At 45.6% G+C, this 17,032-nt stretch overlaps 1 protein-coding gene across 1 annotated transcript in view; it reads left to right on the top strand.

Annotated features, from left to right (window-relative positions):
- The first annotated feature begins 6,253 nt into the window (after window positions 1–6,253).
- Window positions 6,254–17,032, top strand: part of LOC115309091 (putative sodium-dependent multivitamin transporter) — a 68,952-nt gene continuing 58,173 nt past the window's right edge. Inside the window, exon 1 of the mRNA XM_029967263.3 lies at window positions 6,254–6,595. Coding sequence (XP_029823123.3) covers window positions 6,254–6,595 — 342 coding nt within the window. The remainder of the gene's footprint in view (window positions 6,596–17,032) is intronic.

Here is a 17,032-nt window from a genome sequence, read left to right as displayed (position 1 = left end):
CCCGTGCGTTTGCGTGCCTGGTTTGATTTATATATAGGGTGTCACAAGTCACCAGGCTAGATCTAAAATGGAGCGTAAAAATCGGCGCCTCCATGAAGCAATCTAAACTTTTCGTCAAAAATGTGTTTCCAAATCGTTTTTTTTTTTTTTTTTTTTTTTTGTAAAGTTACAAAGATTAGCTCCCTTTCCGTAATAAATAGGGTAAAAAAACCTGCCCTGGTCAACGGCGGATGGCGATGCAGACGACCAAGTCGAGCTGCGAGGCGCATTCGGCGCACGCATTGATAGAGGGCGTCGGAAGCAGCGTCCGAAGGTGTAGCCGACCAGCGAAAGAAAGCAGACGACACGCGTACAAAATCCGTTGGCACCAAAAGCGTCGGCGTTATGCAAACACGTTTTCTTTTTTTACTCGAAGTGTGTTTTTTTTTCACATTAATTTTTATACCAAAGGTGTTTTACAAAAGATAATATTCATTTCAATGTGCAGCGGTGGCTGCGAGCAGTCTTGATAAGGAGCTAGCGCCATCTATCAATACGAGCGTCAAACACGCCCCGCCAGTCAACTTGGTCATCTGCGCCGCCGCCCGCCGTTGAACCAGGCAAATATTTGGCCCCATTTTTTAAACAAAGGGAGCTACGCTTTGTAATTTTACATAAAAAATACAGACCTGTGAAATATACATTTGACGAACATTTGGATCTCTACGTGCCGGTGTCAATTTTTACGGTCCATTGTAGATCTAGCCTGGTGACTTGGAACACCCTATATTGCAAGGGTTGGTGGTCAGTTTGAAGCAGGAATGCTCTTCCGTACAGATATGGCTTGAACTTCTCAATCCCCCGCACTAACGCCAAGCCCTACCGCTCAACAATTGCGTAAACTTCCTTTAGGGGCAGGAGCCACTGACTGCCATAGGGTACTGGGTGGAGGATCTTTCCGTGTTTTTAAAAGAGGAACGTCTCAATACTGCATGTGGTCGGAGACGTTCGTTTGGAGCATGAACATCTCTTGAAAATCGGGGAGCCTCCGAATGGGGGCCTCAGTGAGGGCCTTCTGAAGTTTCTAAAAGGCTGCCTTATGTGGGGAGACCCACGTCACGTGGTTCTTCTAGACCTTCTTGGTAAGATCGGTGAGCGGAGCAGACTAGACCTTCTTGGTAAGATCGGTGAGCGGATTTCGGCATAAGCCGGACTGAACTCTCAGTTTTAACCTGTGAGCCCGATGAATGTCCGCACTTGTCGTTCGGTCTCAAGTCGCTTCGCGGCCTGAATCTTCTGCACGTTTGTTGGCAACGGTGCAGCGTCTCACGAAACCATTAGGTGTCTAAGAACGAAACCTCTTCCAGTCCGATTTCGCAGTTTTGTAGGCCGGACGGTTAGTCCCGCCTGACAAATCCTTTCCATCCCTTCTGGAGGGTGTTGAGATGCTCAGTCCTCCAGCTTAGTCATCGGAAACAGGTATTGCTTCCGATGAGTATGTCGTCGCAGTGAAACGACACTCCCGACACATAACCCACAGGAGTCGCATCAACCGGGTAAACACCGCGGGGGCTTTTTTAAGGCCGAACGGCATTAACCGAAACTGGTACAGCCCGCTCGGCGTAGAAAACGCAGTAAGTGGGCGCGAGGCATGGGCTCGGAGTCCACTACAAGTGAATCGTTCAGCCGACGGCAATCGATGCACATTCGATGCGTCCCATCAGTCTTTTTCACGACAAGAACAGGTGAGTTGTACAGCGAGTTCGTACGTTCAATCATCGTTATTTTTAACACGTCATGAACTTCCTGTTTGATGACGCCTCGTACTGCAAATGCTATGCTTCGTTCGCACCGGTAGATCGGTAGAGGTCGTTCGACCACATCCGAGGAGATCGGTCCTTCCTGGAAGGTTCGAGAAGATGCTGTGGTACCCCTCCACTACCGCGTAGGCGTCCGGCTTTTGTTGAGCGCTAAGGCCTGTCCCCGACACAACGTCTTTCGAGCTATCGCTTGCTTTCATTCGCAGCAAACGGATATTCCGTTCACATTCCTCTTCTTCGAAAGTTACTGGGTTGGAGGCTTTGGCCGCGCTCCCACTGTGTGTCGCTCCTAGTACTTTTTCAGCAGGTTGCCGTGAAACAACTTTGTCGAGTGCCCCAGGTCTACCCCATAGTTCAATTCGCCTCTTTTTGGGGTGGTCGAAGACTACTGCATAATTCTATTGCATAAGCAATCCTAATGTGGTCCGTGGGGAGCAAGATAAGTACGCGGACCCCCATAACATGAACTCGGCTGCGGGCCTTCCGATCGAAGCCCCGACGGTAGCGGTCGCTGGCGTGTTTCAAGTTTTCATGCGCGATCTTGCAGGTTTCTTACAACTTGTTGTGGAGCTCGAAAACGAACGCGTAAGTCGTCTCAATTGGTTTCTCCGTCAAGCGACGCATAGGTCTAGAACTCGTTTAACACAGAGAGTGTTACCCGCACATTTCGTTCATAAAGAAGTTCGAACAGAGAAAAGCCCGGGCTTGTCTGAGCCACCTCTCGAAGGCGAACAGCAGTGGCGGAAAAGAGCAACCCCAGTTTGTCGTTTTTTTTTTTTTGTTTTTTTTAACACATACGCTTTAACATGGTTTTCAGCGGTCCATTGAACTTCTCGACGAGGCTATTTTCCATTGGGTGGTAGGGGGTGGTGAATAGCTGCGTCATGGACAGCAGCCGTGGCACTTCGCTCATGACGTCCGAAGTGAAAATGGAGCCGGAATCGCTCAGTACTTCTCGGGGAACTCCCGTTCTGGCGGACATCTCCATAAGTCTGTCCGCTACCCGTTCATTCAAAATCTCAGGTAAGGCCACGGCGTCTGGGTACCGCGTAGCGTAATCAACCATCGCCAGTATGTATTTCTTTCCCTTCCTGGTGGTCGGCGCCAGCGGCCCCACGATGTCAACGGCTACGCGTTGAAACGGCGTCCCGATGAGTGGCACACTTCCCAGCGGCATCTTCGCGACTTTCCCTTTTGGTGTTTTTTCGTTGGCTAGCGGTAGCAGGATTTGACAAAACGCGTCGCGTCCGCTTCGATGCCTGGCCAGGAAAATTATTCTTGGACACAATCCATCGTTTCCTGGGTGCCTTGGTGTCCGTGTCTCCGAACCTCCTCGGCGCGACCAGCTGGTGGTGTTCATTTGCTGTATTTGTTGTGTAAATCCAATATTGAATACCCTCCTTCATAACGAACTAGCAAGAATTTCTCTTCTTCTTGACAGCCATTTCCTTGCCCTCGTTTTGGAAACGACTCCGGACGCTCTCGTCCTGATGTTGTTCTGCCCTCACAGCTTAGGAGGAACGGTTTCACTCTGGATCTCCGGGACCTTTAGTGGCTTAGATCCAGCCGTCTAGCTGCCCTTCTTTTAAAGCCCGGTTTCCACGGCGGCACTAAGTTTATACTCGACTTCCTTTTTTGTGTCGTCTTCGGTGGTGATCCTGTCATCAGCTGCTTCAACATCCCACTTGAAATTAGGCTCTCCCGCTGCCAGAGTCCATGCGAATGTTTGCCAGAATTATGTCGTATAATGAGCTCTCCATGCACAGTGCCGTTACCTCGGTGCTGAAGAATGGAGCGTGCATCCACAACTTGGCTTCCGGGAGTACCTTGACAGTGCCATCGACCAGGTAAACCGCTTTAGACGTTCCCGCGAGGTCCTTATCTCCGATAAGGCTCCTGCGAACGACAACGGGTTTGCACCCGGTGTCGCGGAGGATCGTGACGACTCGCGTTCCTACTTTTCCAGTTCGTACTGGTACTCCATCTGTCAAGTGCTTCGCATCGGCCTCAATGGTCGAATTTACGATGGGGAGTCACTCCCCATTTTTCAGTTTCTCGTACCCGTTCTGGACAAGCCTGTCGTTCATCTGGGCGTTCTCAACAGCCACGCAGCAGAAAGCTTGAGAACGCCCATAGGGTCCTCCTTGGGAACCTTCCTGGCAGGAATTTGCGGTGTGGCCCGTCCGACCGCATTTCCAGCAGGCGGGAAACTTCGGGCCTTTCTCTCGGCAGTCAGCAGCCCGGTGTTTCACGCGGTTGTAGAGAAAGCATCTCAAGGGCGGCCGTCCTTCTCCCGCAGGTTCCTTGTCGACATGTAGTGAGACATCAGAGTTCGGTCTCTTCGCCTTGAAACCAAGAGACTGGGCATTTTGTTCTTCCAAGAACCGGACGGCCAAACCGGCCATGTCCTACAGAGCCTTAGATCCTCTCTCCTTGATGAAGATGGCGAGCTCCGGCGAGCACCTCCTAATGAATTGCAAGGTGAGCACTAGGTTCTGGACAGTGTCGCACTCCTTGACCGTCCCGGCAAGTTTGACCAAACGGTCGAATAGGCTCGCCAGGCGTGGTGCAAACTGTGCTCCCGCTTCCCTGTATTTTGGTTTGGCGTTCCAAAACAATTCGTGGAATCCCTCTGCAGTCAGACGGAACCGTCTCATTAATGCGTTCTCCAGGGCTTCGTAGTCAGCGGACTCCTCCGGTGTGACTCAAGAAATTACCGAAAACGCCTCGCCCATCGAGCACAAGGCGAGGATTGTAGCCCATTGGTAGCGAGGCCAGAGTTGTCCCAGGGCTAAACGCTTGAACCGAAGGAGATAGGCGCATAAGTAGTCCTCCTTCTCAACAGAGGCCGCCATCCAGCGTTGAGGGCTCGTAAGAAAGGCGCCGTGAAAGGCCAGAGCCCCGCTTGTATGACTCGCATTTTCTTCCTTAAGCCGAATCTTCAACTCTATCATTTCTTTTGGTTTGACTTACCGCTCGTCCTCCCAATTCATCTCATCTCTCTCCAAGTTCCGCGATTCCACCCCCTCGTAGCCCAGCTCTCTCCCAAGCGCGGTTAATTCTGCTCGCAACATGGTAGTAACAATAAATCTCACATTCAAAGCAAGAAACAAACGATTACTCAAATCGCCCGCCCTCGTTCTCCCTCGCGGCCCTCCTCCGCAGTGCGGTCGTCTTCCAAAGCTTACACCAGCCACCGGTCCTGTCGCGGACGCCTGTTTGTGAGAGTGGGGGTCAAATTAATAAAATAAAGCAATGATCCACTATGAGTGTAAACAAACAAAATACGTGAAAAGTAAAAAAAAAAGTACTAAGTTCGATTGGTGACTAGGGCTAGATCCACGCCCGGTGTAAAGTCGGTAAAAAGAGACGACGACACGTGCAGGATGAACAAACAAAGGATTAGATTTAAAAAACTAAAAAAGTTAGCCGCGCACGGCTATAGATCACCCAACACAAACCACACTACAGCTATACGCTACGGAGACTGCGAGCCTTTAGCTATTACTAAATGGCTCGACGCTTATAAAACAACACCGAGCCAACAAAACAATCACGAAAACCTGATACTAACTAACAAACAGAACAAACGGAGATTGAACACCAACGCTACCCCTACACACACGGGAAAAGCCCCAAAAAAGTCGCGACTGAAAGTAGCACGGCGTATAAATCGTCGCTACGTTCAACACTTCCTACTTCACAGCCAGAGGATGAAGTAGCGAAACCAAACAGAACGAGGCTTAGCTTTTCGGTAGGTGTCTAGTCCAGAGCATTTAGCAGCTTGGAGTTGTCGGTCGAAGAACGACGTCTCGGAGTCTGGTGATCCGGTCAGAAGCTCGATGAGCTGGACACCGCGCACCCCGCAGCCACTTACGCTTCAGCACAACAATCTCAAACACTGGCCAGACAGGCAGGGCCGAAGCCGAAAATGAGTAGTTCTGATACAGGCCTGCAATGGAGGAACCGCGTGGAGAAGCAACCCGGCCAGCTCCGGGGCTCGACTACCTCCTTTGTTCCCCAATCCCCTTTTATAGCCTCTTCTACCAACCAATATGCTGACCCCGTCGTTCGGGTCAGCCACATTTCCAGATAAAACAGAGCACCCGGTATCCATTCAACTGGCAAAACCTATTATATTTTTCCGACAACCAAACAATCGTATACATCCATTCGCGGTACGAGTCCGAAAAAAAAACAAAAAAAACATCAATTATCTTCGATACACATAAAACGAAAACCACGACAGACGGCAAACTGAGTAAAGCAGGCGCCTCCAAAAAGCACGCTAGCCAGCGGAAACATATGTTTCCAGTACGTCATCTGTTTTTTTTTTCTTTTTTTTTTGTTCTTTTCTGTTCATATAAGTACGAGCAGACGGTACAAAAGTGCTGAAGTTGTTTTCTGTAGGTGAGTGTCAGGGTTGGTTTTCGTTCAATATTTCAGTTTCTCCTATGGATGCCAGGAAGGTGCACCCAGTCGAATACGCCATTCTTGGTCTTTTAATTGGACTTAACTTCGGTGTAGGCCTGTACTTCTCCTTCGTGAAGACTGGCCCCAGAAAGACAACGTATGAGGTGTTCTTCGCAAGTCGAACCATCCACATATTTCCGCTGGCAGTGTCCATGTTGGCGTCCGTCATGTCAGGAAGTGGAGTGATCGGATTTGTCGCCCACTACTACGCCTATGGCCTGCACAACGTGTGGACTGAGTTGACCCTGATCATCATTCTTCCCATAATTGTCTGCGTTTTCATTCCTGTTGTCTACAATCTGAGGGTCACCTCTGTTTTTCAGGTATGACTGTCCGCTAAGATTGCTCTGCATTGCGTTTTTGTGATCTGGTGAAGGGGCTTTACTATAATATTATAGAATACTATAATGCAAAATTAATACTATAATAATAAATAACACTATATTAATATTATATTACTATATTGCTATAATACTATAATAACTATAACAAGCTCAACTCAAGCCCGTTAATCAGAAGGGACTTTTTTTTTCATTCCTTTGCGCGGAATATGGCCGCAACCCATTTCGAAAGTCGCATTGCGTGATTCTCTAATCAACAGTAAGGGTAAGCGACACGGGTCTTGTACCTTTAAAGTTTATTTTTATAATCATTTATCCGTTTTTTAATTACCGGTCTTATCTCCTTAAGCATGAATAATAAATGTGTGTACTAAAATGTCGATTTTCTGAGGAGAAATATAATCTTAAAGCTGTTAAGCACTTCTCAATTGGTAGATCTCTTCTACTGGAAACATACTCGGAGCAAAGGCGGTAGGCGGCGTAATAGGTTTCATATTGTTTAAGATAAGCACCTTCTTAAATGCGTTCTAGTTCCAGCTGTAGTGACCGACAACGAAGCGCAAAAAGGGTGTGCATTGCGAGCCTATGTTATTACCACTCCATGGGCAATGCGAATCCGACATTATACAATAAGAAAGCCATATGAAGAATTACGAAGCTAGAAGCGTAAATATAATAGGGCATGCCATGCAGTTCCTGAGCTGCCAGCAATTATAGCTGTTTTTTTGGGAAGGAAGGCGAGGGGGGAGGGGGGAAAGGGTAGGGGGAGGGGGCACCACGAGCGGAAAGGATTGCGAGTGGACTTTTCTTTTTATTTCCGGGGGCTGCACGAAGAATAATGAAAGTACAAAGTGAAACAATACCCAATAATTCTAAAAAAAAAAAATAAAAAAATCGGGGATAGGGATGCTTGCAACATACCTATCCCCGATTCGTCAGCCGTGGACCGTATGCGTTTCCACCGGGGTACCAGAAAGATGGCGTGTATACTAGCATTGCGCTAGGCTAAGGCACGCTGGGCGAGCGTGAAATGAAACTAACAAATATTTACTCATCTCCGTATTTAATGTCCGCGGTCGGGGACATTTCTACGGCCAAGTAGTGGCTGTCAAAAAAGCGTTGACAATAGAAAATGTTCAATATGAACCGAGTCCGCACGTACACGAAATCGGCGAAATCGTATACATTAGAGACAAACAAAAGCTTCTCTAATAGACGGGCCAAAAAAAAAATAAAGGAACAGAACAGTGTCTTTTGTGTTTGAAACCAGCTTATTCCAGTCATAAGCTGCCAAAAGAAATAATGTTTAAAATCTTCATTTCTATATCGGAACTGACGAAGCAATTTATCCGGTCTTTGCATTCTGTCACTACGTTTGTGAAGTGTTACACATCCGTTAAACATCAAACCAGACTTATCATTAAAAAAAAAAAATGGTGCGGAAATGTTAAATTTTTCGCTTTTCTACAACTTAATTTTGCGATGTACAAGGTTGCTAATTAAAGAGTGTGGTTCCATTTGAATTGGACCGAAATTGTCGAAAAGCGGAAGATTTTCCACACTTTTTTTTTTAAATTGCATGTAGTTGTTATATTTACGATAAACAAACGCATTTCTTTGAAAAATTACAACAAAACGGTAAAAACAAATTAAACCTGAAGTGCCAGAAGGTGAAATGCAAAGCTCAAGCGGCAAAATCTCAAGTGGCTGACATATTTTTACACTGCGGAAAATGCTAGACCATTTCTACGAATAAAATATTAATTGTTCGGCCTCTAGTTATTTCCGTATAAAATAGCGAACTTGCTAGGTCGAGCCATTTTGTCTCCAATTTGGATTTGGACCGTTGAAGATAATGGCAGAAAACAAGTGTCAGTACAGAGCTATAATACTAAGGTATATGGTGATATTTTTACTTGATAGCCCGTAAGTTCTAGAAATACTGTATATAAGCGTTGGGTGTAGTAGTTCGTTGTATTTTGGGGACAACATGTTAAAGAAATTCAATGTTAGCCGTGCCACTCAATCCTTGCTTCTACTACACTGGCTTCAAGGCAATGCTGGTGGCGACTTCAATAACAGTATATATTTTGGGGATATATTAATACGATTTATTTGATGTTATATATAAGGCTGGGCAATTGATCGATTACCCTTAAGATTAATCGATTAGGGATTTAATCGCAATCAAAATTGTGCGCCGGTTTTTTAATGGGAATAAAAAGGGGTCAATTAAATGCACGCACGGCTCTATCTTAGACGACGTGACCGAACTAGGGGAAACTCATAGTGCCCCCACCCCCTCAAAAGAAAAACGCTGCGTAGCGTGCATCCGGTCGTTCTCTCCCTAGCGGTTTTCCGTTCCCAGCCAGATGCTATGGACAAGGTTATATTCTCGAGCTCGCGAAACGTGACGTGTTTGAGGATATACATTACTGTTCTGCGAGGCCAGACAAACAGCCGGGGCCGCAATTGATCCCCGCGCGAACGCGAAGTGTCACGTGTTGAGGATCTATTACACAGCCTGCCCAGGCAAAACAAACAAGCAGGCAAACAAGCTGGGAAGCTAACAACACCATCGTTACTTGTTCCAGTATTCGGCCCGTAAACATGGACAAGTTCACGAGTATGAAAGGCAACCTCGCCGGAAAGTTTGGGTTTGAAGTAAACTCCAGCGGGTGAAGTCTTCAACTCGAAAAAAGTCCACTGCGAAATCTACAAAAAGGCGTTTTCGTACAGTGGAAGCGTAAGATCGCTTCAGTATCAGGAGCGAAGTACCCAAGTATGCCGCTGCAGCAAAGTTAATCCGCAAAAACGCGGACAAAAATTTACGCCCTCCCACGAGGCTCCTTTCTCTAAAAAAAGAAGAAAGCATCGACCAAGCCCCTACTTCTTGGCTTGTCTCTGCAAGCCGGCCACTGAACATTGCTGAAGTCCCAGAACTGAAGAATGTGCTTCAGAGAGTCTTAAGCTCTCCGTCCTACCAGCCGGCTTGGAGGTAATCCGTTACAAGTAACGGGATTACTTGTAATTAATTAATGTTCTACTCATTTACTGATTAATCCGTGACTTTTTTTTTAATATGTAACTTGTAGCGTAATTTCATTACTTTTTAGTAACGCACGTGTTACTGAAATTGCTCGTAACAATTTTTCAGTCCCGTAAAAGGGAGAAATAGAGCGGAAGAGGTGCGATGCAACGGCCTTCGCGCTTTTAGCATAGTAACACAAGACTCTCGTGAGTTGCTAGCGTGGGAAAGGAATGGAATTCACGGAAAGCACAAGAGCTCAGCCAGAACCCATTTCGGTACTCGTTCGTACTGTCAGCCAAGCTGAGCGGATTGGACTGTCTACATAAAGGCAACAAGCCTCGAATTCTCGGAAAACAAAGGGAGTGCTTCGAGCGCACAAAAAAGCAGAAAACTAATGGCCCATAAAGCCGTCACGTGGGGTTCGTAAGGCCTAAGTCCATGGACACTGGACCGTGATGCATACGTCGGCTCCCACCACCCTCACCCCTCCTCCTTTCTCGCCCACCCCTGTGCATTTTGTCCCCCCAAAACCAATTCGCGTTTTTTTATTATTTTTTATTTGTTTTTGTCACTCGAAATTGTTATTTGCCTGTCGATGTTTTTGCCTACACACGCCCACCCAGCAAACACGAAAAAAAGCTCTAATGAGTCCTTGTCCCCGCTCATCCTTGACAGCGCTGTTAAAACTACGTACCGGCTGGACCAACCTGTTATGTGGCGTCTTTCACTTGACGTCGCGCTAGCGGATGCGTAGGGCAAAAATATAAGGGGTGCGACGGCAGCGGTTCATTGGAAGAAAAAAAAATCTACCATCAACCTTGCTGTTAGTGTAAACTGTAACTTTTGACAGCAGGCAATAAGCTGGTCGGGGACCAAACCAAAACCACTGGGGACATTCAAGCTGAACCCCTTAAATCTACTTAGAAACGAGAATGCTCGTGTTGTCGTCAGAGGATTTTGTCTGCGGGGACTTAGACCGAAATTTAAGGGAAGGAAACGTAACCCGAGGTTTCTGAGAATAAACGGTGGCTGGCAATTAGTTCAGCTGAGAGATTGTTCATTGATATTTCGTGTGGTGTTGTGGTTCTGATAACTTAGGGGATCAAGAAAGATCAAGTGGGCCATTCCAACGAATAACAAAACAACTTTCATCAAGCGGAAGTCTTTAAAATGTACCCAGACGCAAGTACCGCATTTTGGTCTAACAGCCAGTCCATTTTAGTAGGTAAACCAGCCCCTGTTTAGGCAACAAGCCTCTGTTGCCTAAATCTCTGTGACAATTTTTTTCTGTGTTGCCGATATAGGCAACACAAAAAAAAACTATATCTTCAAGGGAATCCTGTTTTGAGGCTCGCCGATGCCAAACTCAGATTAATTCGAATGGTGTGCGTGCCTCCACCACCCAAGTGCATTCGTCGCAATTTCATGGGATTTAGTTCCATCCCGATTGGACAGCGCAAGGCTCGTCTCTCTTGAGCACCCGTTTAAATCCTTTAAATTTTTATAGATTCGTTCTCCTAAATTTATTAACCTAAATAATGCGTAGATAGTACTGAATGTGTTTTATTTTTGTTTTACTTTGATGGGGTCCAAAAGTTGTCCCTCTTAAACACGCAGTGTATAGTGTGCCTTTTTCGTGTATGTTTGGAGTAACGCAACAATAATCGAGTAAAGTAACGCAGTAATTTGTCGCTTACTTTTTACAGGAAATAATTTTACTTTTGAGGCCAAGTAATTGTAGCTGTAATTAATTATATTTTTAAAGTAACGGGCGCAAGTCTGCCTAGCAGCTGCCTTCGCGTCGCGCAGTGAGTACTAGTGTGGACAGCCTGTAAAACACCGAAGAGAGTGTCTTCCAGCAGAACTTTCGGCAACCAGCTTCATCAGCTGAACGGCTGACTCCTGGACCTCAGTTGCCACTGATCCCTACCTTGGCGTAACGGGGCATTGGATTGACGTCCACTTGGGGCTCTAATCCGCAAAGCTGTAGGTGAGACACGTACCGGAACGCCACACAGCAGAACAATGTGCCCGTGAGGTTTTGGAGGCTACTATGACGTGGGAGATTGATCAGAAGGTGAAAGCTGTGTGCACCGATAACGCGCCTAACATTTGTCTTAGTGTAGGGAGAGCGAGCTTCCAGAGCCTGAAATGCGCAACTCATACGCTGCAGCTGGGCATCCCAAGGCGCTCAGCATGACAGGAGTGGAACTCCTACTGGCCGCATGTCGCCGTACTGTGGATCATTTTAAGCACAGTTCGAACCACCAGGCCGCCCTTTCAAAGCACGCATCTCACCTGAAAAGGCAAAAAAAGCTTTAGCAAGATATTGCCACGCGTTGGAATAGCACCTACATTATTATAAACAGCCTGCTTGAACTGGAGGAGCGTTTGCGCCGCGCCATGGAGGACGACAGTGCAAGCAATGCGACTGTTCCCACCTAACAGACGCCGACTGGGACAAGCTAGAACAACTTCGGGAGGCTTTGAGACCTTTTTTTTGAGTTAAAGGAGCTCCGTGGAGGAGACAAGTATATAACATGATTCGTCCTCATTCCAGCCATAAAGCTGCTGAAGAATAAAATGAGAATGACTGTGACCGCGCCTACATCTGCCGCTTCAAGGCCATAATGGTTGATTCAATCAATGAGAGGCTAAGCACATGGCCGCGCTACAACGATTACGAGATGGCGACGAGTCTCGCCCTTCGGGTCAAAAGACCCTCGCTTGCATTCGCCAAGATCGCCGAGAACAATTGTGGCAAGGGCTTTCCCAGCTTGCACGTATATCACCGGGCACTCATCGCGACAACACACAAAAGAAAATAGGAAATACGCCTTCTCGGAGGAAAGTGAAGAAGCCACAGTCTCCTGCCAAGCGTCACTTCATAGTTCGATGCCAGAAGTAACAGACGATAACCTCGACCCGTTGGTGGGGGGCGCAGGGCTCTCTCCTTCCCGAGCTGGTGTCAATCGTTAAAAGGGTGATGTGCGTTCCAGCCAGTTTAACGCCGTCTGAGCCAGGGTGTCGAACCGAAATTTTTATCGGTTCGGTTCCGGTTCGGGTTCACGGTTTTCGGTTCGGTTCCGGTTCAGTTCCGGGGAGCCAAAAATAACGGTTCAAACCGGTTCCAACCGGTTTGAACCGGTTTGAACCGCTAAATTGAGAATATATTTTCCGCGTTCTTTTGGCAATATACACTATTTCCGTTGTGAAACGATTAACTATATAGTTTCTTCGATCGTCCGTGCAATTTACTTTGGTTCTTAGGTACCAAAAATATTAAATTCAGTTATTTAATTTTGACGCAAGAGTAGAAGAAAATCTACATTAACATACATAACGCCGTGTTCATACGACTCAATATCTATTTGTTTACGAGTAAAATATATTTTGCCTGAATCAATACGTTTAAGTACAAGAGTAAAGAGTTGAGCTTGTTGGTACACACCTGTAAATAGATCAGCTTCTAATTGAGAGTTATACTGTATTTTCTTGTCCTTTGTTCGTGTTAAAGTAAAATTCTAAAGTTCAAGCTGATCTATTTACACGGTATAAAATGTTGTCGCGAAGTGTGGTAGGTTGTCTAAAATACCCGTGATTGGTACAACTTTGTGTGTCAGTATTAAAAGTGAAATCGTGTCATTGAACTAAGGAATTAATTATATCACATAAAAATATGAAATGAGCATGCACCTTGTGACCATATATCATGAAATAAGGTTTACGAAATACACTTCACAATATATATATATATATATATATATATTTATGATGACGACCCAAGTGAGCTAAAAGCAATGAAATTTTCGAAATGTAACAAAGTTTTAGGATAACTCCTTTCAGTCTATCTTTTATAGAAACACCGAGCGGCAATCCAAATGCCTGTTGTTCTAACTAAACATTGTTTACACTCAGCACCGCATGCATGCGACTAATAATGGAGCAAGGAGTAATTGCAATTGTTCACTCTAATATATACGCACCTTCGCACTCAGATCGAATCTGGCCCAAAATAGCGCTCGCCCAAGTGAACATTTTCTTATACAGAATAAGCTGGCATAGCCTGGCTGTTGAGATTTGTTGTTGACAAGATGCCGGACAATTTAATTTGCAAATGAGCATCACCCTTGCTAATTGATGATTTTAACATGATAGCGTTAACGAGCTCATGTCGCAGAAAAACCGATGTCGGTGGCGTGACTGGAAAATCCTGATTGGTCGATAGGTTCATGACGTCAGAGCTACATACCCTAGCGCAAGAATTTCAAACAACCCACAATGCTTACGTGAAACGTGACATCACGCGTGGAATGAGGGTGATTAAAACATAATATGTAATGCGAAATAAAGGTCACCATATGTTTCAAATGATTTCACTTTTGAAAGTAATTCCTTTGCCTTAAAGAAAAAATTAAAAATTTTAGGCAGGATTCGAACCCACAACCCTTTAGTCGCGAGTCAGGCGCTTTTCACTAGGCCACGGGAGGCACGCTTGCGCGGCAAATGAGAATGCGATGTAAACGAGGCCCGTTGACGCGATCGTGTTCCACTTTTAAAGGCGAAGCTTAAGCGTCTTTCAAAATTATTTTTTGTTTAGTAAAACAAAGTAGTGTTTCACGTTCTACTCGACAAGGCAGCTACTTAATTGGACACTTTCTGACGGTTTGCGTGCGTAATCATCATAGTTCCACCGCGCGCCCCTGTTTACTTTCTTTTCGTTCAGCCCACAGACACATAAAACTAATTTTCACCAGATAAAAAAGGCAATAACAGGCTTCGATATGTTTGAGAAGTTATATGTGTGAGGAACACATAGTTATTCAAATTAGCTTCAAAATCAGAAATGTATGTAAGGCCGTCCCATATCACTTACAACATGCCTGTCAAGGATAAAAACGCCGGAAAAGATTGGCAGAACCGCTTTCAAATAATTTGGGGGCCATTGCTTTAGAGTGGTCATCCCTCTATTTATGTTGTCAAATATTCAATTAGTAATTAAATATATTTTATATTGATAAAAAAAAATTACTTTATAAAGTTCACATAACCGCTTGAGACCGACTTGGAAGGATGATACTCGAAACTACGCGAGCTGTGGAGTCTACGTAAGTGTTTTTCTGTTTGCTGATTGGCAGTGTGAAACATCGGGTTGCAGGGTACGCTAAAAAGGACTCTATGGTCACATGATGAATTGGAATTCAAATACACGAAATGTTCAAAAAGAGAGAGATAATTAATGTTATGTTTTCCAAATAATCCCTTCCAGAACGCCTTACTGCAAAACGAAATGCGTAAAGATGCACGCAATGATATTCACGATTTTACATAAATAGCGCGAAGGACAGACAAAGATTCTTGAAATCTTAGTACATTACATTTCATCAGCTTGCATGAGCTCGAAACTTCCGAAATACTGCCTCGGGAGGCAAATGTTATATTCGGTTTTACCTGCACTTGTTTTGAACCCCCACTTTACAGCACTATGCTAGAATCGTCATGCGTTCTAACATTTCTCTAGGCTGCCATATCTCATCGCGAGACTGCTATAAATACTTCACAAATTTACAATTAGGACATCTATGGCTAGTGTTGCGAACATCATATTTCACCAGAAAGCTGAGCTATTTAGCATGGTATGCACGTGACGTTATGACACTATAGGCTGGTGGTCATTCTGATTCCTTCTTGCTGAGAAAGTCGAATTTGACGGTGCAAACGGCACGCTGCAGGAGGTGCAAGCTCAGTGAAAGCAAAGTGTTTGAAAGGCTAGTATTATTATTCTTAGTGCATCATCGCGAGGAACGGTGCCAGCGTCTGGCACGACAAAACGTGCTTTTTGGCAGGAGCGCTTTTCCAATCAAAGTAGTTTCCGGGGTCACACTTTTTGGTCTGCTCCAAAGATGCAGGGAAGAGGAACCTTTACAACACAGCATGTTTCCAAAACTCCCCCCCCCCCCCCCGCCCCACACACAGAGGCACTTCTTTATACAGCGGTGCTGTTAAGGGCTAGTCATGCGTTACCGCCATCTATAAATGGCGACGGCAACCAGACAGCCGGCTTGCCAGTTGTTTAGTTGACACCGTCGCTCATAAATGGCGGCAACCCCTCCAGCCTTTCCACTCTGGCTTGCCGACTTGCGGCCGGCCATTACTTCATTCCCACCATAGTACAGCATTTCTGGCCTTCCTTCTTCACCAGAGTCGAAAGGCTGAAAGTATTCCTGAGGAATTGCCTCCTTCGTTTGTGTCTGTTAATTCGACAATTTTATTTGACACTTGTTAACCGCAACCTTTCATTGCTTTTATTTTGCACCCCGTGAAGTTTAAAGGGGTCATGATACGATATCGGGTTGGAATATGCATAACTTTTCCGAGGCGTACTGGTCCCCTGCTCCAAGTGTACTCGCACAGGCCACCACTGATTCAGAAGCTTCTTTGTCGCGGTGCAATTGCGAAAATTGAACGAGACTATTTCTTTTAGTCTTGCCTTCTCAAAGATTGATGTCGTAATTGTGGGATCAAAACCACCCGCTTGTCGACAGTCGAGCGCGACTCATGGATTGGGCAGGAGAACTGTGTGAGCACCGTACATCGGCTCGTAACAATCAATGCCTCGGCGGACACTTGGGTAGTGGCTCGTGTCCAACCACTGTGGTGATGAGAATAGTCGAACTCTAACAATGCCTGGAGCTCCAGCACGCGTTTTCTTCCTTTAAAACTCCAGCGCGGGGGTATAATTAACGTGGGCGGCATAAGATAGGCACCAGGCCACGTGGCCGCTTCTGGCTCCGAGTTGAGGGGATGAACGATGCTCATATTTCTCTAATTTTTTCGGCGACTACCATTGCCTAGAAAAAAGAGCAAAGCCAAGTTCAATCAGTTATTAACGTTAGGGACTGATCCTGAGTAGTATTTAGTAATGCATAGAAATATGTTATAGCTCATTTAAACAAAATACAGAGGGGTCGAAACTTGGGCAATAACTTGAGAACGACGCTCGTGTGAGACTTACAGCGACTGCCAACGTTCGGCTGTTCCTCTCAGGTCACTAAAATATCTTATTTTTTTCGGTATTCCTTCCGTACACACGTGTAGTTCTATGTAACGTCATATTAATAGGTCGCATTTAGTCATTTCAAAACTTCTATTCTCAGGGACATCTTTCGGATATACTTCAGCAACAACGAAAAAATGTTTCAATGCCTCAATAATGTAAAATTGGTCTTGCAACATTTCTTTTTGTACTTTCAATAAATAGTGTTAAGAAAAAACCCGTGACTTTGATAGGTTGCGGAAACATCCATTAGTTTTCCCCTAATAACAAATGCAGAAAAAATAAAGGACAGAGACGGCTGTCGGTATCTCCTCAACTCGCAATTTGAACA

The sequence above is a fragment of the Ixodes scapularis genome, unplaced genomic scaffold (genome assembly GCF_016920785.2).
Source record: "Ixodes scapularis isolate PalLabHiFi unplaced genomic scaffold, ASM1692078v2 PGA_scaffold3__209_contigs__length_174095766, whole genome shotgun sequence".
In the NCBI taxonomy this organism is placed as follows: domain Eukaryota; kingdom Metazoa; phylum Arthropoda; class Arachnida; order Ixodida; family Ixodidae; genus Ixodes; species Ixodes scapularis.
This window is presented reverse-complemented; position numbering and strand designations above follow the sequence as displayed.